The 20218-nt window shown below is 38.8% G+C and overlaps 1 protein-coding gene across 1 annotated transcript in view; it reads right to left on the bottom strand.

Annotated features, from left to right (window-relative positions):
• Positions 1 to 20218, bottom strand: part of iars1 (isoleucyl-tRNA synthetase 1) — a 60222-nt gene that overhangs the window by 12611 nt on the left and 27393 nt on the right. Inside the window, exons 14-25 of the mRNA XM_086292604.1 lie at positions 16037 to 16163; positions 13987 to 14060; positions 11982 to 12176; positions 11610 to 11696; positions 10599 to 10682; positions 8757 to 8901; positions 5517 to 5637; positions 5197 to 5288; positions 4698 to 4775; positions 4040 to 4161; positions 1417 to 1519; positions 530 to 613 (exon numbers count right to left, since the gene is read on the bottom strand). Coding sequence (XP_086148730.1) covers positions 530 to 613; positions 1417 to 1519; positions 4040 to 4161; positions 4698 to 4775; positions 5197 to 5288; positions 5517 to 5637; positions 8757 to 8901; positions 10599 to 10682; positions 11610 to 11696; positions 11982 to 12176; positions 13987 to 14060; positions 16037 to 16163 — 1312 coding nt within the window. The remainder of the gene's footprint in view (positions 1 to 529; positions 614 to 1416; positions 1520 to 4039; positions 4162 to 4697; positions 4776 to 5196; positions 5289 to 5516; positions 5638 to 8756; positions 8902 to 10598; positions 10683 to 11609; positions 11697 to 11981; positions 12177 to 13986; positions 14061 to 16036; positions 16164 to 20218) is intronic.

The raw sequence follows: 20218 nt of genomic DNA, 5'->3' as shown, positions 1-20218 counted from the left end.
CACACTGACATTGGTACACAGAAGACTTATGATATGCTCTTAAAAAAGAAAACATGCCTGTGATTGCACTTTGTAGTTGAGAAATGTGGCAACTAAGGTAGATCAAATGTTAAATAACATTTAGAGGCATGTGCTTCGCCCCTCTTTTTGCACGAAACGGACACTGAAATTTCAATTACAGCTAAAGATCCAAGTAGTGTGTGAACATGTACTCCCTCTGATGTTCATCCCCTCTATCAAATCAACAGCAGTGGCTTTGGAGTGTAAACACGGTTCCAGGGATGTTTCTCTTTAGATTATAAGTTAAATAGTACTGATCAAAGCACAGCAAAGCAACAGAATTACAGGCTGGGGAAAACCTTTGCAAGAAAGTGACAAGAAAATACCCCCTCCAACAGTGCATGAGTAAAAGCAAATCAATCTCCCCAATTTACCAAAAAACAAAACAAAAGAATGCAATATGAATACACAATACAATATAAATGTTTGAATGGTTGGGTGTTCTATTTACTTTTTCTAATTTACTTACTTCAAGTATGTATTTCTGCAGTGACTCAATGTCCTTCAGAGCCTCTGGGTCCTGGTGGATGACTACAACCTCCTTCAATGGGTACTGTAACACAAACCAAAAAGCTAAAACCAACATTAAAGAAAAAGCATGCACAATGCAAACTAGCATACACCTTCAGCTACATTTAGATAATGTAGCTGTAAAGTAAAATACCAATTCATCATAAACCTTGTTACAGTATGAAAAGTAAGTACATTTTGACACAGGGTCAATCTACTGCAATTACGAGAAAATGAGCAACAAAAAACAAAACTGCAATTCTTAAATCCTGTGTTTGGCTATATATTGGATCATTTTTTTTAAAACAGAACTTTCTATATAGTATTATTATTATTATTATTATTATTATTATTATTATTTACATTTGGACAATTACATCTGTTGAGTCTTCTATGATTTTTTTTTACCCAAATTCAATAAAGAATACTACTACCAAGAAAAACAAACATAATATGGGAGTAACTCAGGAAATGATCCAGCACCTGAGTCAGACATGGTCCATATTACATCACATCTGATGGAATCTGACTGTGTTTAAATTGTGTCTCTTTGTTTTTCTGAATTCATTTCTGTTTTTGGCAGCTCCAATGGTGCTTTTCAAATGAAGTCCAACATTTTATCTGAAAGAGCCCTCTTCATAAGCTTTCAATCACATCACAAGAAGGCAATGGATGAATCTACTGATAAACAATGTAAAATGTGCGTGAAAGTCCTGGAGAAATGAAGTACGTGACCATTGAGTAAAGACTCTTCTTGCCACATTTTAAATCATGTTTCCTATAGAGTAGATACCATGTAGATCCCAGTGGATTACAGAAGTGGATAGGGTCAAAATGGTAATCTACCTTGACAGGCAGGGTCTTCCTGTCTCTGATCACTCTGCCCAGCTCAATCACAGACTGCATCCGAGAGACGGCGCCTTCAATGCGCTTGTCAATCAAATTCTCCCTGTAAAAACAGAAAAAAATATTGAGTGTCATACTTTTCATGTTATCATATGCAGCACCGAGTGAGAGAATCAGTGTTTGGATAACTCAGTCTATTCTGTGACACCGGAGAGAATGAGATTAGGAATGGGAATACCATCAACTGAAACTAGAAGTGACTGAGCTCTGTTCATTTAAGCCACGTGACGTCAGTCTCCACTCATAACAATAACACATCCTCTTAGAATAAATATACATTATTCTGTAAAACTATGTGTAGGAAATTCTTGGGTGGACAGCAGCATTTTTACCGCTAAGAGCAATCCTCATCTTTCGTTAATGGTGATTTATGAAATTAATTGGATTATCTGTTGAGGAAAACACTAGAGAACAGCAGGGTCAGTACCGCATATATAAAAGACAGAGTTCAGAACCATCTATTTAGCTCCACTAATAAGGTACAACAAGACTTCCACCTCTGAATTCAAATTAGAGCTGTTCAGCCACTAATAATCACACATAATAGCAATATTATCCCTAACTATCTGCAGGCACACAGAACTATGCACAATGCTTGTTCATTTACTCGTGACTTGTGTCTTCTCAGTGTGCACGCCACATTGGAGTAAAACAAGAGGAGTGGGTGGCCAGGGACAACCAATCATTTAATGAGGTGATTGACGAGCGGCTGTTCTCACCAGCTGATTGGTAGCTGACCTTTGGGAGGAAGGTGAAGTACTCTCATTTGACAGCAGGAAGGACAAGCAGCTAATAAAGCATCAGCCCTGAGGGCTGCCTAAGTGACAGGGGAGATTATATGAACCATTACACAAACTATTTTCCTTATGCTAAATCAAATGGATATTTAATCACGTCAGAACTTTTTTATAGTTAAAGATGATGCAATTAAGTTTGGGCAATTAGAAATTCCTCCCAGGCATTACAAAACTGATCAGCCGCCAAGCCACAATTTTTACTGGAGTAATTGAAGTGAAAGGAAATGAAAAGAACACATTTTGTGAGCTATATCCATTCTGCAGGGCCGAAAATCAAGAAAGGGTCTGTGCAATTCTGCATGAATATTTCTCAGCCTCTTCTAAAATCTCTACTATAACACTGTCTAAAGACAGAAAAAGATATTACCCTAAAAACCCCAAACAGGATTAGACTCATTTTCTAGAGAAAACAGCAGTGAACAAAAAATTGAAAAAGTAACTCTCGATATCAAAGAGTCTTAGCCGGCTATTCCATTCAAATAGCAATTTTACGAATGATCAAGAATTGTTTTTCTTCTTTTAAAATGTAATGAGGGGCACATTTTTTAAAAACTAGGGTCACTGTGTTCAATATGTAAACAATCTAAACATTCAAAGATAAATGGATGAAGATGAAGAACAACAGGAATTAAGGGACAGAATGAGAAAAGCCTGGAAATTACAAAGAAAATACTGAAAACTTCTCCAAATCTACTTTGAAGAGTTAAGAGTTCAGTACAATTGTGATAAAGTACAGCCACACACTGTGGCTGACCCTGATTAGACTACATAAGCAGTGGATATCCTCTCAGAAAAGGAGCTAACACAAGTGTGCTTTTTGTTTTTGCTGCTGAGTGCCATGTGCCAAGAAAAGCCAATGAACCCAGTTGAACTTGGTTAGATTAAAATGGCTGAAGAACAGATTCAGATTCTTAGTTTACTTATGCACCTAAATTGCAGAATATACTTGCAGCTGGAGGTGGTTCCCCACATTCTTCAATCCTGTTTTAAAAGTTAAGTCATGCTAACCTGCTAGCCCACAGCACTTCCTCTTTTTATGACACCATGATGAACTGCCACTAGCAATGGTAGACCTTTTCTGCTTTCTGGGAGAGTTGCTGTGAGCTGGAGGGCCACTCTGACCAGAGCATGGTTCATGTGCTGCTATGCCAAACTAACCAAGACTGCACAGCAGAACAAGGACTACTGCTGCCAAGACAGAAGAGTTACTTCTGTCTTCTGTATTACTAAACGGTCAGCTGATTATCTATATGAAAATGTACTTGAATTATCTGTAGATGAGAACCTGATTTAGAGTACCATTTAATATTAATTCAAGAAAGGTTGTTCCTCATTTCAAATCGTTAAACAATATCAGCAACTTGGATTTTTCATCAATTACCCTCTATTTAGCTCTGTCTGGATCTCCAACAACTATTGATAACTGGATCTGGAACTGAAGCTACTAAATGAACAGTCAAAGGAGCTTGCAAGCTCCTTTGACTACGATGACCTGGATGACTGAGAACCTTCATAGACATACTAAATGAACAACTTTTGTCCCGTTCTATGTGATTTCTTTTCTTTTTCTTTCGCCTGGTGTTTTTGTTTTTTCCCTGAACAGCAGTGACAAAAACACCGCAGAGCTGAGCGGAGCTCAATAGAGTCCCCTCGGCTGCGAATTCTGTTTTTGTCGTATCCATGTGATCTACTGTTGACAGTAATGATAATAAACACATTAAGTGGCAAAAAAATTCCTCTCAGATTACTGAAAGGATTTTTCCAACCTGACTTGAGGCAGCATGAGATAGTGGATGCTGCTGTTGTCCTTCTCTTCGACAGAAGCAGGGTCAATGAGGTGACGCAGATTTTGGTACATCATCTCGGTAATGAAGGGTGTGAAAGGAGCCTGAAGGGGTAAAAGGCAAGAAAGCAAGTACAGAGAGAGAAAAAGAGAAAGAGGAAAATTTATTGGATGAGTGACACTGTAGTTAATTTACATTTTTCAGACAAGAAGGTCTAAAAGTCAGAAGCGCAATTTTTATGTAGTTTTTTTTCCCCCTTAACTGTCGCTAAAGATCAAACAGAATTGTGCCACTGTGAGTTTACTTCTTATGTGATTCTCTTTTATTCCAACCATGGCTAATTAACTTGCATACCACACAGCTGATCTGTATTGATCTGTGTTAGGATTACTGATTCTTAGCAAGCCTCATGCCTCACATGCAAACATCAATGTGTTATAAATAAAAACTCCTACTACTCATGAATTATTCATAGTTAAGTGTGCACACAAACACACCTTTACAATAGCAGCTTTATGCTTTTATTTCTTGCATACACAAAAGCACAACCTCACCACAAGAAATTTTCCTCATGCAATCTCTTCTCTCTCCCTCTCTCTCAGTCTCACACACACTAAAACACAGAAAGCGGATGACTCACCATCAGCCTGCACATGGAGAACAGAACACTGAAGAGGGTTTCCAGCGCCCACAAGCAGTCCTCAGTGCCACTCTCGCCCTATAAAGTTCGCATGCACATCAATAAGTTCTTTCCCCTTGGAACAGTAAAAAGATTTAAAAAATGCCCTCGCTGACATTAGTGCATGTGCCCTGAGTTGAAATGAACCAATTGTTCACAAGCATGGCTAAAAACGCACTTCTATAAAATGTTCACAGGTGAAGGATGTGTTAACGATGCTTTTAACAGTAGTTTAAATAAATAATTAATACTATTCATTTAGTAATTACAAGACTGTATTCTGCACCAAATAAAGAAAATATTCTGCAAAGTGTAATAATATCTATTATCTAATATCTATTTTTGTATACAGTAATATTTTGAGTCATCATTTAGAGTTTAGTAAGAGTGATATATCATTTGCTTTCACCCACATCTTCTTTACATAAAAACAAGAACAGATTTAGAGCTGTGATCTCACCTTCAGGCGGCGTCTATTGGTCCTGACGTACCAGTTGGTGAGCATGTCAACAAACTTGACCAAACGAGGCACAACGGTGTACAGGCGGTAAGCTGTGACCAGAAAAAACTGTCAGTCTAATTACACTGGAAAGAGAAACATCATAAATAGTTGCACGCAAGACTTAAGGATATAAGAGTTAGATATAAATCTATTAATGGTGGTGGGGACTCAACCCCTGCTGGTTTAAGGTTAGGATAGGATAAGTCTCCAGAGAATTATGAGTCATTGTCACGTAAAATGACTGAAACATTTGCATGTGTTAAGAGCGTCTGTCTCACCTTTCATCTCAGCCTTGAAGAACTGTATGAGGGACTGCGTGAATGACTGAATCCATTTGTCCATGATATTGTCGCTCTTCTTTGCTGTGTTTTCATTGTATAGGAAGTGAATATTCTCCTCCTAAGACGGAAATACATACAGCCATATATATAAAATCATTGCTCAAGCACAGATGCAAATTAATGCTATTTGGTTGTCTTACAAGAGCATGAGGTGAAGAATTAGAAAACCTGCCAAAAATATGCTTCGTGCATCAATAAGAAAAGTAGAAGCAGCAGTAGTTTGGGCCGCCACGCTTACAACTCAGTCACAGAATAAAAATAAGATGGGAGTCTCCTTGTGACCAAGGAAAACCTGTGGTTACCCACTGATTATGCTGGGTGTGTTTTTTTTTTTGTTTTTTTTTTTTGCTGTCAAAAACAAACTGCAAGTAGTTTAGCCAAGAGGTAGAGCATGTCACACCCTCAACCTCTGGGCAGTTCAAGGTCATCACACCAGTATCCTGGTGGGAGACAACCTATCTCCAAACAATCTTGGCTCGACTCAGATTGACTGAAATCACACTCTGACATGCTAGTGAAGGTTTGTAAATAACTTCTATTTAATTTATAAATGCAGACAGACTGCAAACATGTTGCAAACAATCTGAGCCTGCACTAACAAGCGCAAGATGCCTGCAACATGTCTCTTTGCCATAATATTCCTATAAAAAGAAAGGTTATATCTGAATTAAGCAGTTAATGTGAATTTCTGTGCATACAACTGGCCAATTCCTCAACAACAGATTGCACACAATTGCAACAGCAGACCAATAGATGACTGACTCCTTTTTATTGCTGTTTCATCATCGTTCTATTGCTGTCTTGGCGTGCCAAAGTCACTTTGAAGATGCCAACTGACTGCAAGTGGTCGCAAACCTGGCCTCCTTTTTTAAGTCACCACTTTAAAGGCAAAAAGTACCAAAGCTCATAATATGCGCAGTGCGAACTTTTTGGTCATGCCACAATCTCCAACCATTCCACCTCTTGTATAACAGCAGCATCATGGACCACATTTTTTTAAACAGGTATAAATTGCGTATGAGCACAATCCTTAAATAGAGCTCATAGATGTGGTTAGTTTTATGGGTGATTTGCAGAAGTTGTGCTGTTTTCTAAACTGTGGCACAGTCAGTTGAATAAAATAGTGGTATATCAATTTGAACATGCTGATGTGTACCATCTACAGGGAAGGAAAGCAGTTGCTGCTGTAGTTTAGATACCCGTGCCATCTCCATGCACAGTGTTATAACAGCAGTTGGCACTGACAAATCAGAAAGATATTAAGAGGCAACTGCTTCTCTGGACAAGTATTATACAGACTCTTGTTTCTGACTGTAAAGTGCCTAAAACAGCCTGATATTAAAATGGTTCAAGAACTAAGATCTGCTCTTTACAATTTCTAAGGTATTTTAAGCGTTTTGGCATTTTTAAACAGACTTGACAGCAGATAGATTGCAGGGAAATGCAGTGAGAGGATGCAATTGCTCTTAATCAAATATGTTGGTGTTCATGGGCTCTAAAGTTTGAAGAGACACAGGTGCTGCACTATTTCATCTTTTTGAATCTGAACTTTTAATCAACTCATCCCATTAACAATAGCTTAATAGCACCTGACTTAAAAATTCACAGAACCCACTGTTGATGTCAGTCTAGCTTGAAGTTGCACCTTCATTCATGTTTTTTTTCTGGCATTATTGGGTTCTGGTTTTAAACTTGGATTTAAACTGTACTCCATGACTCTCCCTAAGGACTGCAAATCTAAAAGTCATCACGAACAAGTGGAGAACTGGCAAATCGCATAATTCTCCTGTCTTTTTTATATTTAAACTTGGTTATTTCTTAAAGGCAGTTGCAGGTAATTACTATTTTCTTAGGAGCACTATGCCACATAAAGCTACTCTCAGTAAGTATCCCATTATTAGGTAAGTCAAGATACTGAGCAAATACAAATGAATAATAATAATGTTTTTTTATATAAATATGCACAGCAGAATCTAGCTTCCAAGTTTTTCAAATTAGGCTGAAATACCCAGCCATCCATTAAACACTAATATAATATAACACTGCACAGAGACATGCCATCTTCAGAAGTTTTCTGATGACTCTGCGGTGGTTGGATGCATCAGCAGGGATGATGAGACAGAGTACCGGGCTGTGGTCGACTCCTTTGTCACGTGGTGTGAGCAGAATCATCTGCAGCTCAACGTGGCAAAGACCAAGGAACTGATCGTGGACTTCAGGAAGACCAGGAAACACTTGACCCCTATTTCAATTCAGGGGGTCAGTGTTGACATTGTGGAGGACTATAAATACCTTGGAGTACACATTGACAATAAACTGGACTGGGCTAAAAACACCACAGCACTTTACAGGAAGGGCCAGAGTCGTCTCTATTTTTTGAGGCGACTGAGGTCCTTCAACATCTGCCAGAAAATGCTGAGGATTTTCTATGAGTCTGTTGTGGCCAGTGCGATCCTCTATGCTGTTGCATGCTGGGGGAGCAGGCTGAGGGTCGCAGATGCCAACAGACTTAATAAACTAATCCGTAAGGCCAGCAATGTTGTGGGGATGGAGCTGGACTCCCTCAAGGTGGTGTCGGAGAGGCGGATGCTGTCCAAGATAAAGACAATGTTGGATAACACCTCCCACCCACTCCATGACATGTTGGTCAGTCACAGGAGCTCGTTCAGTGAGAGACTGAGATTACCGAAAAGCACCACTGAACGACACAGGAAATCATTCCTGCCTGTGGCCATCTCCCTGTACAACGCATCCACTTAACACACTGTTTGCTGCTACAACTACACATGTTTCTTTTCCAATTATTTATTTATGAGTGACTTATGTATGTATGTATGTATATATATGTATATATTGTACTATTCTTAGCGTATTGTCTGTCTTGTCTTAATGTTGGTTTAAAATGGAGCACTGTAACAAAAAATAATTTCCCCCAGGGATCAATAAAGTATTCTGATTCTGATTCTGATAATACAAGTTATTACTGCAGACTTTGGATTAACAACAACAAGTTTTTTTTTGTGCCAGCAACAACCAAATAATAATTCATTGGCGGATATTTGTAGGAAACTTACGTATTATGAGAAAGTGCTGTGGTTTGTGAAGCAGAAAAAGCTAGAGGAACACTGCAGGAATTGTAAAGATAATGAGTCTGACTTTTGTTCATTGCAAATGTACCTTCTGTAACCTTTGAACATTCTGCACCAGGAAGCGATAGGCATTATACCACGGCAGGAAGACATCCTTTAGCACATCTCGCACACCCTCCTCTTTGAAACGCAGGTTCTCTGCTCTCACTACAGGAGAGTTGATGAGGTACAGTCTGCAGAGAGGGACAGTGGAAGTGAAGGAGGTGGTGAGTGCAGATCAAATATTAGCGACTGACAATAGAGAAAACAGAGAGTATACAGGTACTGAATAAGGATAACCCCAACCAACCCCTGCTGATGGCTTGACTCCTTCACAACCATCTCGAAGGTTTACAGAGAAGGCAAATATCCAGTGACAGTTCTCTGGATGAAAGTGCCTCATTAATGCCACTCGTTACTACCAAAGTATGAAAAGAGTTTCACTTTTGAAAATCTATCTTTCTCAGTTCCATTTTAAATACACAGTGACTTTCATTTACATTCAGTCTTTCTAATGGTTGTTATTACACTACACAGCTGAGGGTCATGACTTTATGACTTACATAGAACATAATGCATGAAATTAATTTTCACATCAACAATATATGCATGATGTGACAGTTTTTATTTTAGTGTATTAGTTCATGTACATCTTGGCAAAGATGCCAAAGCTGATTTATGGAAACCAGTGAGCTATCTACAAGCTGAACCAAAGCTATGGTTTAATAAGTTTGATTTATGTTCATTTCTGTCTTACGCCACTTTGGAAGATCAATATTTGTGGATTAGAGTGTGTTCTTAAAACCTAACACAAGCGATTTTCTTTTAAAATTCTGTTAAGCACATTAAACACACACCAGCAGCCAATCAGTGTATGGAGGTATGAGCAAAAGTCTCTAAGCAGCCCCATCAGCTCCCAGCTGCACTGACAAAAGAGTCTGAGTTTTGTCCAAAACACAGTTAAAAATGAAAAAAAAACCTCTCTATAAATGCTAGGAAAACATTATCGGATACTTTCTGAAAAGTACTAAAATAAAGTTATGTGACAGTGTGCATTTTCTCAATATAAAGTTGCACATGTCCATCCTGAAATGCTTCAAGGACATTTTGTCCCAAAACCTGTTTTTACCAGCAGCAACCATCACAGTGCAAATTAATTTCTTGCCTCCATTAAAGCCACAGTTGACAAATAACGCATATTAGTGTAATATTCTCTGGCAGGCATCAGCACACTGATGGACATTTTTTTGGGGGGGGGTTCTGTAAGCAAGCTGAATGATGATGAAACTTCACGCAACAAGCAATGAGTAATTTTAATAGCAGCAACACTGAGATTCATTTGGAAGAGAAAAAAAAAATACAGAATAGGCAGAATCTCCGACTGCTAAAATATGTAGGAGACGTAGTTGTCACTACTCAAAAGTACTAAAAAAAAGTCCTTATAGTCTGTACATCAGTCTGCCTTTTGAAGCTCACTACACCATAATGGTTATACTGTAAGCACTGATTAAAGCCAGAAAAGTGAAAAATGAAGGTCTCAAATAGAATCCAATTGTTGCCTTTTTCCTCTTCATTTTAGCCGCTCTCTCCCCATCAGTGTATATGTGAGCATATGGTGCAGCTGCATAGTGGTTTATTCATTAGGCCATATGGCCATAGTGCTCTTCCTGCTCGGGGCAAAGGAGAAAGAATGTATAAAGAGGGGCATTTGTATGCATGTAATGTGCATGAGTGTGTGTGTAATGTATGTAGGAGTGGGCCCATTTGTATTTAAGCAGACAGCAATTCAAACTTTTTAAAACAAAAACACAAGTGAAGGTAGCCCACACCCTGCCACCGGCGCACACAAGCACTCACGCTTCACAAACACACACTCGCTCACAGAGCTGACCTGAGGGCATCAGCTCCATAGCTCTGCACTATCAGTCCAGGATCTGGGTAGTTCTTCTTGCGCTTGCTCATCTTCTGTCCATCGCTGTGGGATTGAGACAAGCAAAGTTATTAAAGCACGCATGCATTAAAGTGTATGTTGGAAACCATGCACTTAATATTCAAATTAGTCAAGTCCTTCCAGGTCAGTAGGCCGGCGAACATAGAGCTGCACTTAGACCCCAAGGCTGCAGAGAAGCAGCGGGTCTGAAGCCTAAATGCTGCATACACACATCACGCTGATTAAGAGTAAAAGGGGAGAAGAAAAACAAAGATGGGATAAATAGGGGGAAGAAAACTAAAATAAAAATGGTGGTAATGAGGTGAAGTAAATAGTGGATTTAGTGGGGGGAAAGCACAAAACACAATATGTGTTGGGAAATAGAAAATTTCTGCACAAAACGTGCAGGAAAAATAGCCCGGAATATTTGCTTTGTCAGCAAATCCTCTTAAAGAATGAAAACAAATATGAGCCTGCTACTGAATTTTATTCTGTTCCAAAGACCTCAGTTCTCCTCTGTGTACATGAAATATCCGTTGATTACTGGGAAAATGAATAGTGAGGTTTATTTGAGTCAGTCCCAGTTTTGCGATCCTGAAGCCATGATTACTCCTCAGTGCACAATTCTTCAGCTCAAAATCGCCCCAAGTGCGCAAACGAGTTTGCCATTAAGTCTCGAAAACTACACATTAGTGATGAGTTTGTGAAAATTAACATTTTAAGAAGAAATGAATAACTGGTATATAACAAATGGTATTTCAAAGTTATCAAATATCAGGAGACCCAAATACTTATGCAAAAAAGGTGTTATTCTTTAATTAAAATACATTTTACGAGCTCATTTAAAGGAGATGCACTATGTTTACTTTCATTAATTAGTAACAGCATATTTAGGGCAGATAATGAAGAAAATAAAAACGGGTCACCGTTTTGAGTAAGTAAACTGATGTTTTGTTAAGCAGACAGACTTACCTGGCAAGCACCAGTCCATTAACAATGACATTTTTGAAGGGTGGTTTCCCAAACAGGGCTGTGGAGAGCACCAACAGTGTGTAGAACCTACAGTGGGGTACAAAGACAAGTAGGTCAGGGAGACAATAACACAAAATTAATTTGTTCTCTTGGGTTGGACAGAGATTTTGAAAATTACACTCTTAATAATATAATTTCATACAGTTAAAAATAAATGTACATCATATTTCAGCAACACACTCATCCGAACTGTATTTCCATCTGCCAATGATCTTTTCTCATGATTTCCCTAAATTAAATTACTCAGGGAGCTCTCTATGCGTCAACTTCTTATGTGTCACTCATCAGTTCACTCATTCATCTTCAGTTTACCATCCTCTGGTCTGGTCAATGCCTTCAGCAATGAAGTCTGCTGGGAAACTGTCCTCAAACTCCTTCCTGTTTTCAAAGGGGTAGTGAACCTGAGCGTAAGGCATACTCCCACTCTCGAACCAGCAGTCAAACACTTCTGTGATCCTCCGCAGCACGCCCTTACCACGCCGTGAGGGGATTGTCAGATCGTCGATGCTGTGCAGATAAAGCAGAAAAAAAAAATTAACCAGCAGAAAATAAGAAGAAGCAATTACAGCTGGACTTCTGTTTCATTTTGAGTTTTGTTAGCATCACAAGGCACTTCTTAAACAGATGTGCATTACATGGAATAAGGTTTTGAGGCATTTGGGCTGCAGACCAGAACAAGGATTTTATAGGCTTTCACTGTTGAGAATGAGGTTTAAGAGGAGAACAATGGTAATATAAAGCTGGCTCTTACTGGATTAAGCTTTTTTATTACAGCTTTGGGTAAAAAAGGGTATAGAGTTTTCTTTTCTTTTTTTACTGGTTTACTGATCTGGTCAGATTCAGCCAATAAATAAAATTGGTTATTTTTTGATAAATTAAGCTAACCTGACACAAACAGATGCACCTGAATATTGTCTTAATTATCAAGTGTCAGATAGCAAGAAAGGCCCCAAAACCCGTTAAACATTTATTTATAAGAGCAAGAACAAAAAAACATTAACCCAGGACGTCCAAAGAAAAGTGGATTAAGCAGTTACATAAAAGTGCTTTTCTATTCTTAAGAAGCCTCTTTTTCAATTTACTGAAGGAAGGATGTGAAAAATAAGTGAAGTTAACATTTTCTGAGCAGTACATCAGCTCTTATTTTTGCAGGTTGTTATGCAATGCAGGCAAAAGTATAATCTTCAGTATTTGATCACGCCACATGAGCATCTTTTCATAGTTTTTGGTTTGTTTGTTTTTTAAATAAAGAAAATGATTTCTTTAAAAGGTACATGTTAAGGACTGGTTAGATCAGAATTAACTGTTGATGAACTATGTCACATCCATGGTGTAAGTCATCATCTACAGTTGGGTAGATGAGTCTGAGGCAAAATATTAACCTTGATTTCTATCATGAAGGGCTGGGGTGAAACTGAAGGGACATTTTGGCATCATCTGGCTCCACTCATTCCAAAAAGGTTAGATGAATATAAAAATAACATGCCAATCATATGCTATGGCCTTTGAAGTGACTGGATCTCAACCAGGTGCACACTAATGGGAAATTTTGGACCAACATGTTAAGCTAACAAATTCAGCAACCACCATCAAAATACCAGATGAGTAAAAACATCTTTTTGAGAAACTGTGTTAATTCATCTATTAGCGTTCAAGAGATTTGGAGAATCAATGCCAGGGTGCACTGAAGCTGTTTTAGTATGCCTCTAGGGCTAGTTTTTAATGATGCACCCACACTGAGTTGTACCATGGATCCAGGTTTTTGGGTCTTGAAAGATGAAGTGTATTAAAAGTCAGGTTATCTAAAGGTGTGCGCCTAAGGTTCTACTAGATTTTAAGTTTTTAGAAACATTGCAGACTTTTCAGACATTAAAAGACAACATCCAATTGACTGCTAAATGGCTAATCAGATATTCTTTAATTAGAGTCTCTAATCTTGAAAGCTGCTAAAATCATTCAGATTACTGTTACAAACGTCATGCCCTGCATAGAAAAACAAACATGGAAGCTTGGTGAAAGCAAGCCCTTTCTCACTCATCAATTAAAGATGGCCAGCCCTGTGGAAGCGATTAAAGGCAATTAGTAGATGAAGGGCGGAAGAGAAAGGTGATCTATGCACAACAACACCCGTCTGGTTCAGGTCACATTCGGGGAATCTGATGCAGAATTGAAAAATAAACTTGCACAATGACACACACGACCTCACAAAAAGGTATCACCGTGCGTCGATTCCTGTACAGTCTAAGGGTGTGACTCACTATTACAGTAGTAACACTGAGTACGTGTTCAACTGGATAGCTGCTCATTTGTGACTTACTTTTCCCGATGCAAATCAGTCACTTTGATTCCAGTCAGCTCTTCTAGTTCGGCCATGGATCCAATGCAAACCACCTAATGAGTATCCACACACACAGAGCATATCTTCAGTAAGCAAAAAACCCCACATTCATTAAATTTTTTATAAATATTAGAAAGTTAATCAATTATATAACCAACTGATCAACAGAAGAACATCTCACTTACCAACTAAACATAATTTGATGCTTCTCTGTTTTGAGAATGTACCAACTTTCTTTTTTTCTAGCATGAAAAATTATTACTTTTGTTTTTTTGGTCTGACAAAGAATTCATCTAAATAAATTCAAATATTTCACACTGTCTGAAACCACACTTTAGGCCCTATACACCAGCCCACTGAAATAACAAAAAAGTGAATTTATATAAAGCAGCAGATGTAAGCATTAGATTAAGTGGATAGATGCAATTTTCTTGATGATAACAGAGCAAACAACCCAATCACTTTTTATTTACCGTGCTCCTTCTGTTCAAATTGACTATTATTATTTGGCATACTCCTTTATTTGTTTTCTTACAAATTTTAATTAAAGAAAAAAAACACTGCAGTTGTATTAAGTACAGCTATTGGCAAGCGTCACATTATGTTAGAGAAATACATATTTTTGTTGATTGCAGTATACAATACAGTGCATTTTGTTTAAATCACAGCTGACACAGTTAAACAACTTTAAGTAACAATTTGAGAGCTTTGGTTTTTAAAAATGTAACAAGTGCCTGTTCTCAATCCTCTCTGATAGCAAATTTTACATGTTTGTACTGTTGCATGGAACTTAAAACTAGGCCTACACAGCTCCCGAGTAACTTTACCTTCGAAAGTATGGTAAAGTGTGTTATCTGGTCTCCCCAGAGAGCTAACCTGTAGGCTCCGCTCTAGTTTTACTGGAGCACCAGGTAACATGGCCCAGATACACCACCGTCAAATGCAGAAGACAGAATGATAAAAAAAAAAACATACCCAAAAAGCCAGGAACACAGAGCATCAGAACAAAAGAAAACAGCAATGATGAGACTGAAATTGTACTGAAACGTATAACGCTCGCTCACGGCTTCAGATTTGGGTGTGTCATTTGTTGCAGTGGGTGAGTGAGGGAGGCACCAGGGAGTGCGAGTGTTCTGGAAACAGTCAGAGCTATTTCCAGCAAGCAGGTCGCTGGCTGTCCCTCTTTGAGCCAGGGGACTAACACTTCATTTTTCAAATGCTCAAACAACCCAATTCTGACATCTCTATTTGGTTCAGTCTACTTCACATAGTCAGCTGGGTTTGGCAAGGAGCGTCCATAACAAAATGGACACTTACAGTCTGGCTCGCTTCTTCACTGTCTGCTTCTTTTAACTCATTCATTTATTATCCTCCCCTTTTTTCACCTCTCATTTTTCATTTCTATTCTGACCCCTCTTTCTTGCTGTGTTTTTCAGTAGCTTCTTTACCACCACCCTCTCTCCCAAAAACAGAAGCCATTTGTCTTGAAAGAGCTTTGAAGTTACCTCAACTGGCATGAAAAGAAACCAAAGACATTTTAGTTCATGATTATTTGCTGTTTACATTAATGAATTATTCATGTGTTGAGTTTATGGAGGCACTCTACAATGTGCTTAAGGGTAGCTAACTGCAACACGGAGTCGTGCTACACTCTCTGGCTTGACACCATGGTCACCTCGCTCTGCCATGCCAAAAAGTCTCTGCTACACAAGCCTCCACATACACAAATATTTTAATATGCTAAATCATTACAGAGAAACATTTTCACAGAAGCAATTTCTGAGAAGAACTGATTTCTGTAATATTGCAGCCCCAGTCTTTTCTATGATAAATAAAGTGACAGTTTAACTTTTCAATTATTGCCTCTGTTGCTTAGCCCAGATTGAACTCTGGGCGCCACCTCTTTAGAAAAGAAGAACTATCTTGGTATTTGGTAAGGACACAAAATGTGTGATAAAGTATAAAGACTTATCATCAGCATTAAGTACTCTATTAAAGAGTAAGAAGTGCATGTATGTGTTTTCCTGACCTCTTCAAAGTCATCGCTGACCCAGATGGGGATTGGTGTGCCCCAGTAACGGTTCCTTGAAATTGCCCAGTCGCGTGCATCTCTCAGCCAGTTGCCGAAACGCTTCTCACGCACAAACTCTGGAACCCTGCAGAGACACATTAAGATACGTTTTATAATTAAAGAGAAATACATAAAACAAACAAGGACCGTTAGGCCTCCATGGCCAACAATGGGGGTTTTTGCTCGAGATGACAGACTGCCATCATATCCTTGTTTAACCAAAACTAAAGTCTCACTTTCCCACTTTGCGACATACGTTAAGACATTTTTGATGTGCAAATCATAGATTTTAAGTGATATGTTTTCACAGAAAACATCCAAATAATGAATAAACATAATATTTTGAATACTTTTAGGATGAAAAAGAAATACACATTTGTGGCTCTGAATGATATATACACAACTCCCTCTGTAGACTCTGTAAAAAAAACGTCAGAGTATAAAAAGGGAATGTCTAGTGGCTGTAACTGCTACTTGAGTAGGCTCAGAGTATTAAAAAACAAACAAAACAAAACAACTCATTTTTAATAAAAAAAATGTATTGTGACATTTATACTATAACATTTTTACACTTAATAGACATCGCAAGAAACTTAAGACATTATACATGTTGTCTTTGTATAACAGGTTTTCTGACAACTATATTAAAATGTGCAAATGAGGCAATGCGTCATTAAACACACTAATTAGCATATTAAAAAGGAAAAATGCAGTGAAATTGACGCCTAAATTAGTTCTTTTGATTTAATTTTGGGAAGCAATTCTTCACTCTTGCTGTTATCATTCTGTCGACCCCGACACTCGTTACCCTCTCCACCCTGCTTGTGCTCTCTTTTTCACATCTCTTGTACCTTGTCCGTTGCTTTGAATGGTTGACCCTACGTATTTAAACTCATCCACCTTCACTACCTCTGCTCTTGGTATCATCACCTATCGATTTGTCTCCCTCGCATTCACATATTCTGTCTTGCTTCTACCATTCACCCCTCTTCTCTCTGGAGTATACCTCCACCTCTTCTGGCTCTCTTCCACCTGCTCCATACTCTCACTACAGATCACAATGTCATCTGCAAACATTATAACCTACTGAGACTTCTGCCTGACCTCATCTGTCAACCTGTCCATCACCACAGCAAACAAGACTGGACTCAGTGCCTTATGCAGTCCCATCCCTACCATGAACCCATCTGTCACTCCTCCTGCATATCTGACCACTGCCTCGCTGTCCTCATGTCCTTCAGCAACCTAACATACTTTTGAGGTCAGATACATGAGGTCAGACCTTGATGTTAGACGAGAAGGCCTGGCTTGCAGTCTGTGCTCTAATTCATCCCAAAGGTGCTCTATCATGTTGAGGTTGAGGACTCTGTGCAGGGCACCAAATTCATTCATCCATTTCTTTATGGACCTTGCTTTGTGAACTGGTGCTCAATCATGTTGGAACAGGAAGGGGCCATCCTCACACTGTTCCCACAAACATAGGAGCATGAAATTGTCCAAAAATTCTCACCATGCTGAAGCATTAGAAGTTATCACTCCAACACGTCTTAATTGCTCTAGGGTCCAGTAGCGGCATGCTTTACACCACGGCATCTGACAGTTTGCACTGCACTTGATGATGTAAGGCTTGGATACTGCTACTCAGCCATGGAAAGCCATTCCATGAAGCTCTCTGTGCACTGTTTTGTGCAGATCTGAAGGCCACATGGAGTTTGAAGGTCTGTAGTGATTGACTCTGCAGAAGGTTGGGCATTATGCACCTCAGCATCCACTGACCCCTTTCTGTGATTTTACGTGGCCTAGCACTCCATGGCTGAGTTATTGTTGTTGACTATGGAATATTTTGAAGCGTGGAAATTTCACAACTGGACTTGTTGCACAGGTGGGATCCTATTATGGCAGCATGCTGTAATTCACCGCCTTAAGAGCAACGAAGCATACTGCATGCATAGGTTCTTGATTTTAACACCTGCAGCCACAGAAATGATTGGAACACCTGAATTCAACAATTTGGATGGCTGAGTGAATACTTTTGATAATCTAATGTATATTAATATGAAGTGAACACAAAAGCTGTGAAGGACATTTTAACCTAAAATTATTAAGTCATCCTACATTTTGATAAAAATTCAACAGTTACTGAGCTCTGAGTTGATGAGCTTCCCAGCAACTAGAACCAGCAAAACTGATAAAAGTGTTTTCTACCACTTTGATGGTGTAGCCTGTCAAAGTGATGATCATATGTATACAGAGCCTCCTGACACACTGCAGTCAAAGACAAATCCGTTTTGTAACTAACTGTATGGCCTCCAGCAGGGAAGGAAATTTTAAGAGATGTGTAAATTAAATTTTAGACTTGTGAATATCCTCTAAGGTCTATTATATGGAAACTGTATACATTACTCTTCAAGACACAAACTTACCCATACCCTGCATATTACTGTGCAACACAGTCTCTCACAAGAAAATATTATTCCTTGCTGGCATCTTTACTACTCCTTTTTTTCAGCCCAGGATATAAATTTAAAACTGCCCCTTTATGAAGCTCAACTGCAAAGGTTAACATCCCCTCCGAGGCATCTTTCTCTTTTCTACCCCTTTTCTGCTCTTTCATTTTTATTTTGCCACTATCTCCAAATCTCTCCCTCTTTCGCTAATTTTTTTCTGTCCCCGTTTCTCGCCGCAGCAGTCTGTGTTGCTTAGGAGAACAGTGCAAGGGGCTATGGGGGGTGGGGATATATTGGCCTCAGGATCCACACGCTAAGCAAAGAGTTCATCAATTCCCATTTGTAGGAGGCATTTCTATTTAGGCTCCTAATATATCAATTTAATGATTTTTTTTCCCTTTTGCTGCTGCTGCTGCTCACCACCGCCCTCCATCCCTTATTCATGCTAAATGTAGAATTTAAAGTGTCCCATCTTGTGCTCGAGACACACAGAAGACTTATTAGAAAAAAGGGTGGGTGGGTGGGTGGGGGGGGGGTTAAATAAGACAGAGGGACAAGGCTCAACTAATCAGTTCAAAGCTATGTAAAAGCATACTGATAACTGGTGGTTTGACTCGTTTACAAAAATGCAAAATAGTGCAAAGTTCTATTAAAATGATCGAGTGAGCTATTCAGGGTGTTCCCTGGCTATCACTCAGCTTTAGCTAGGATACGCTTTATTGGACCTCTGATCCTCATTAGATAACTAGCTAAGAAAATGCATGGATCAACAAACAGGAATATTAAACTGGAAGGCCGCAGTCACACAGGCCTAGAGACAGGTTGGTAGCCCCCCACACTCTCCAGACTTTAGTCTTTGAGCTGTTTTGAAATTTGACAAAATTGTGATACAAACCAGAGCACGTTGGCCTAAATAAAAGTTGTTCAATGCACCAGCAGCAAATACATTTGTAGTTACTTTGAAATCGGTAAAGTCGTCGTATTCCATGCAAACTATGGGCAACTGTGGCAACCAGCAATTAAGCAAAGCAATCGCAAGGTTTTTAGTGTAGCACACTAGACTTCTTTGCAATCAATTTTTTCAATAAAGACAAATACTAAGAATTAAGTGTGCCAGTGAGCACATGAATGAATGAACTCAAAGAATACCTGAAAAAATGAAAGACAAAAAAAACACAGACAAGAAAGAAAGAAAAAAAATGAACTAGAAATATAATACTTGATTCTTAATGTATTTAACCCAAGTCTTTTCAGGCTAAGCTGATTACCTATTACGAAATAATGTGCTAAATTCACATGTCAGTGGCCGAGCTGTCTGCACCTTGAACCTCAAAAGAAATCAGCCACCCTTTGAGCATTCAAAAATTTAGTCGTTCATTTATTCTGACAGACGGGCATCTGGAGAATTCAAACCGAGCTCTCTGAAAAGACACTTAGCCTTTGTCTGAGCTGCACCATTTGAGATAAAATGAACAAATCACTTGGAGAATACATTAACTAGCACTTTAGAACTTTGCTTTCTCAAGTTTTTTTAAGCCTCTCATCAGCTAATATGAACTTTATATAGATGTATTGAACTCTACAAGGACTTTACTTTCATTAGGAAGCTGATGAGCTGGCAACCCTGACTGACAGGCAGACGGCCTTTATGGGACAAGAACTCAAGTCTGAAAATGGAGTCTAATAATAAAAA

Source organism: Aulonocara sp. 'chitande type north' Nkhata Bay, linkage group LG5 (assembly GCF_057382095.1).
Source record: "Aulonocara sp. 'chitande type north' Nkhata Bay isolate Kocher_YH1m ecotype deep benthic linkage group LG5, A_spYH_male_GT1.1, whole genome shotgun sequence".
Taxonomy (NCBI): Eukaryota; Metazoa; Chordata; class Actinopteri; order Cichliformes; family Cichlidae; genus Aulonocara; species Aulonocara sp. 'chitande type north' Nkhata Bay.
The sequence above is the reverse complement of the archived record's forward strand: the minus strand, read 5'-3'. Positions and strand labels throughout refer to the sequence as shown.